A 5,228-nucleotide genomic window follows, 5' to 3' on the forward strand; every position below is an offset into this window, starting at 1 on the left:
TGATCTACAACATGAGTGATTCCATAGTCACAAAACATGGAAACAAATTACGAGCAGCCTTCATCAACCAGATGAGCATTTTTTCCATGACCTTGATTTATTGACTACTTTTGGTCACACAGTTGGATGATTGCGATTTCAAGCAAGAGGAATGTTACGAGAATTGTAATGATTAATTTAATCCTTCAGTATTTAGTTGAGCGAGATCCAATATTTTGTTACGCAGTTAATGCATGTGTACTCACCGTTCGTAGTGATGCATGTGCACTCCTACATGGCTTATGATATGATGATATGTGCGGCACGGGCATGTGTCACATGTGTGGACCATCTATCTGTGATTTATTGATTTTGTGATGTTGAAATACTGAAAGGTTGATTAATTGTGGCGATAAATTCCAAGGTTATTCTATGCTTGAAATAATTCATTATTATTGATTTTGTGAATTCAAGGGATTCGAGAATAATTGATCGGGCAATGGCATTTGACGAGCATAATTCCCCATATTTTCGACACATAAGCACAACTCTAGTGATGCGGTGATGAACTAGGCTAAAGCCTAATTTTGACATTACAAATGCCCATGTACATATTTAACTCTTTGGACATTAGAGGCTTAGCCTAAGCGCATTAACTATAGTGGAAAAAACAAGCTTATTTTTAGAGAAAGCAAGCTATTTTGAACTTGACTTGTGGGCCTTTTTCCCACTTTCGAGATGTATATAGAGCTGATATGATTTTTTCTCGAAAGCTATTCAATCAATCGAAAAAATCCAATACATAGGAGGTGGAAAGGAGGGCACCACTCCTATGGGGGGGGGGGGGGGGGGAGATTGCACGCAGCACATTTGTTCAGTCTCTTCTATTTGTGAGTTTTGAAAGTTCATGCGCATTTTCATATAGTGTTTTTGCTGTGTTTTCGAAAAGGATTTGCAAGTTCCACGAGCATTTCCTGACGCATCATCAGCACCCAACAGTGGGTGTAGACCATAGTATAAACATATGCTCTCATACACACAAACCCACACATACTTGAGCATCCATTTATACAACAGTCTTCCTACCGAGTTTCTGTCGGCACTCCGGAGGTGAAGGGAAAACTCAGCTGTGACAAAGGCTAGCACTGAAGGGGATTAGAAACAGTTTTTGATTCCACTCAGGAAAGCCTCCAACAGCCCTTTGTTGCTCCAACCTTCTTTCTACCCAAATCAAGTACTTTTCGAATCATGTGAAACCATTGCCATGACACAGCTCATGATAGCTGAAAAGCTCATTCAAACTTACAGATGCATTTTCCCTTCTTCCGTTTTCTTTAAAAATTTCTCATATGTCCAACTTACCATTCACGAGCCTAGCTTGTGGTAGCATAGATGTTTGATAGCAATACATAGGGAGCAGCATTTTCCGGATCCAGCATAGATACACACTCCGCAGCATACTTGCCTCGCTCTACATCAACTTGATTTTTGGAGGCACTGAGCAAGGACATAAAGGATTGAAGTGTAGGGTGACATGGCATGTCCTTGATCAGACCTTCTGCCTCATCTAGCCGCCCTGCCCTTCCAAGCAAGTCAATCATGCAGTCATAATGATCTACAACAGGAGTGATTCCATAGTCACGAAACATGGAAACAAAGTACAAGCAGCCTTCATCAACCAGACCAGTACGATTACATGCAGAAAGAATGCTAATAAAGGTCACATCATTTGGCACAATGATCCCTTGCTTCATTTGTTCAAAGAGAAGGAGAGCTTCCTTGTCCTTCCCATGCTGGGCATATGCTGCAATCATAGAATTCCATGATATCAGGTTCTTCTCAGGCATTTTATCAAATACTCTTCTTGCATCAATCAGGCTACCACACTTTCCGTACATATTCAGAAGGGAATTGCCAACACTGACATCTGACTCAAATCCACCGTTCACAATGTCAGCATGCATGCACTCACCTTCAGCTAAGTCTGCCGTATCTGCACATGCCAATAGAATGGTCGCAAATGTAATTTTGTCTGGCATTACACCTCCTTGTAGCATTGTAACAAAGAGGCACAAAGCCTCCTTGACCTGTGCATCATGCACATATGCTGCAATAATCACATTCCATGATATCACATTGCGATTAGGCATCTTGTCAAACATCCTGCGAGCATCCTTTGGACTTCCACACTTGCCATACATGTTAGCAAGGGCATTTCCCACAATCATGTCCAATTCAAGTCCACTAGACACAATGCGGGCATGCATGTGCTCACCTTCAGCTAAGGCTCCTTGATCAGCACATGAAGAAAGAATGCTGACAAAGGTCACTTTTACCGGTAAAATTCCTTCACACAACATTTGATCAAAAAATTGGAGTCCATCCTTGCCTTGGCCACACTGAGCATATGCGGAAATCAAACCATTCCAGGAAACCACATCACGTTCATACATTTCATTGAATATGCCACGTGCGCTCCCCAGGCTACCCTGCTTCCCATACATATTTACAAGGGCATTACATGTGAAAATATCTAGCCGCAATTCATTACATACAATCCTAGCGTGCATTCTGTGACAGACAGCAATGGCTACTGTGCCAGAAGATGCAGAGAGGACGGTCACAAGAGTGATCTTGTCTGGCAACACTCCTTCAGACAGCATTTGATCAAAGAATTCGAGAGCCCGAAGACCATCATGCTGGGCAAATGCTGCAGTCATGGAATTCCAAGAGACAAGGTCTCTATCAAGAATTTCATTAAACATCTTCTGTGCCATCTTCACATTGCCGCACTTGCCATACATGTTGACGAGTGCATTCTTTACAAATGCATCTGATTCAAATCCAGATCCCAGGATAAGGCTGTGCACGTGCACCCCTTTAGATAGGACTGCCATATTCCCACATGCAGAAAGAATGCTGGCAAAGGTGAATTTATCAGCTAGCACCCCTTCCTGCTGCATTTGATCAAAAAGTTTGACAGCTTTCTGGCCCTCTCCATGCTGGACGTACGCTGCCATCACAGCATTCCATGAGATTGTATTCCGCATGGGCATCTTCTCAAAAGTTTTGACAGCATTTTCTAGGCTGCCACGCTTGCGATACATGTTTACCAGAGCATTTCCAACAGCAACATCAGAGTCCAATCCGCTGACCTTTATAAGATAATGCAACTGCTGACATTCAATTGGAGCTCCCCCCTCAGCACAAGCAGAAAGCATACAAATGAAGCTGACCTTGTCTGGCATTACTCCTTCTTGCTTCATGCAGTAAAACAGGTGAACCGCCTCCTTACCCTGCCCATGCTGAGCATGGGCTGCAATAATGGCATTCCAAGAGACTATGTTTCTCTCAGGCATGGCATCAAATATCCTCCTTGCATAGCTCAGGCTGCTGCATTTGCTGTACATGTGAACAATGGCGTTTCCAATAACAAGGTTTGTATCAAATCTGCTGCCAACAACCTGAGCATGTAATCTCATGCCTTCAGCTAAAGCTGCCTGACTTGTACACGCAGAGATAGTGCCAGTAAATGTGAATGTGTCTGGTAGTAATCCCTCGTTTTGCATTTGCTCGAACAGGGCCCCGTTGCCCTTCCCTTGGTGAGCATATAGCACGATCATAGTGTTCCAAGAAACCACATTTTTCTCAGGTATCTTCTCAAACACATACCGTGCATTCCTCAGACTGCCACATTTGCCATACATGTTGACCAAGGCATTCCCTAAAATGACATCTGACTCGAATTCCATATTGACAATGCGTGCATGGATCTGTTTGCCTTTGACTATGGATGCCTTGCTAGCACAAGCAGACGTGATGCAGACATATGTAACCTTGTCAGGCATTATCCCTTCGTGTAGCATTTCGTAGAAGAGTTGAAAGGCTTCTTCGCCCTGTCTGTGTCGAATAAGTTCTTTCATCATGAAATTCCAGGAGAACACATTTTGCTGGTTCTTTTCGGAAAACAACGTCCAGGATGCTGCCTCTTCAATTCTATCATTCGCATTTCTTTGTGAAGAGAGACTAGTATCACCGTGGAAGCGCTTGCCATTCCACGGGGCCTTTGCATTCCTATACTGCCATAAAAAAGCTGCATATGGAGCTGCATGGATGCCATGTCGATCATATCCATGCAGAGAAACCCTTGGACCCAGACAATTACCTCTTGAGAATTGGAATGTGAAATATATGCTACCCTTCCCCATTTGTTCTGTCCCAATTTGCGGTCGATCATTGTGACACCGGCAACACGAAGGAACACAAGTACGTTGCTGCGGTTGCGACGATTAAAAACGTGACTAATCCAAAGAGCCCAGATTGGGTTCGTGTGCACCATGCCTGATATGCTGATCTTACGCACATCGAAGGGGAGATTATTGGGCAGTCTCAAAGCAGAATAACAAATTTAATTACGTAAGGTTCCAGCCCTCGAAGCAGAAGTACTCAGAACCTCTACCCATTGCCTCAAAGTTCACGTATCCATCCCTAACTGATGATGCAGGGTGTGGAAAGCTTGTTCCTTGCTTCGCTTTGAGCACTATCAAGCTCCTCTGCACATTCACAAACCGATGTGCATACGATTTGAAGAAGCCAAAGTGACAATGTAAACGTTACAGTGCAATGCCATTTGGCTAAACTGCAGACCTTTTTGACTCCCGTCACGCTCTCATTCCTTCTATAGCCGCATGGGAATGCTTCATCCTAGGGGCGCGTTCACACCACCGGTGCCCGTATAATGCTCGCCGGCAAATGGCCATCAGGTACTCCATTCACACCACCTGGCGTCCATGCTTTATATTGAAGACTGCCTTTAATTGTCACCTAAGCATGACTGCAACAATGGTTGAGTCGGAACGTTCAGGATCTTCAACATGAGTTCCATACCCAAGCAACACGGTTCATAGGGAGTTATGTTAGCCGCCCATGGAGTTGGGTGGCCTTCAAGACCTATGTTATGTCAACCGCCCATGGAGTTGGGCGACCTTGAGGAGTGTCAGGCCTCTTGGGCTAAGTACCCTTCACACCACCTTTTTGAAAATGTGGTGTCAACCCGACCTATGTTTGCTACCAACATGCGGTTTTCACCGAATTCAGCCAAAAATGCAAAAGGCAAAGTGACTTCCCTTAAAATCTAGAATTGAGGCTATGGGTGGGTTGAGAACAACGAAAGGCCTAGGATGTCTCAATTTGTGAGGAGAGCAGCACCATCCCCTCGCCCAAGCACCAACTAACTAGCCTGCCCAAGC

At 44.2% G+C, this 5,228-nt stretch overlaps 1 protein-coding gene across 2 annotated transcripts; it reads right to left on the reverse strand.

Moving 5' to 3' along the window:
* Nucleotides 1–832: 832 nt before the first annotated feature.
* LOC147886190 (pentatricopeptide repeat-containing protein At2g13600-like) lies at nucleotides 833–4,691 on the reverse strand. 2 transcript variants are annotated; one of them, XM_087395985.1, is made up of 3 exons: nucleotides 1,952–4,691; nucleotides 1,158–1,783; nucleotides 833–1,072 (listed from the first exon to the last, which is right to left on the reverse strand). In XM_087395985.1, exons 1-2 carry the CDS (start codon nucleotides 4,185–4,187, stop codon nucleotides 1,353–1,355), a joined length of 2,667 nt encoding a protein of 888 aa, XP_087252111.1. In that variant the 5' UTR covers nucleotides 4,188–4,691; the 3' UTR covers nucleotides 833–1,072; nucleotides 1,158–1,352. The 2 variants fall into 2 exon arrangements, with proteins under 2 accessions (XP_087252111.1, XP_087252109.1); XM_087395983.1 differs by having other exon boundaries at nucleotides 1,158–4,691.
* Nucleotides 4,692–5,228: the final 537 nt, after the last annotated feature.

The sequence above is a fragment of the Dipteris shenzhenensis genome, chromosome 24, assembly GCF_047967505.1.
Source record: "Dipteris shenzhenensis isolate YYH24624 ecotype China chromosome 24, Dip_SZ_1.0, whole genome shotgun sequence".
NCBI lineage: Eukaryota > Viridiplantae > Streptophyta > Polypodiopsida > Gleicheniales > Dipteridaceae > Dipteris > Dipteris shenzhenensis.

Coding starts and splice junctions, on each gene's coding strand:
- LOC147886190 (XM_087395983.1), bottom strand. CDS start 4,187: ATGGGGAAGGGTAGCATATATTTCACATTCCAATTCTCAAGAGGTAAT.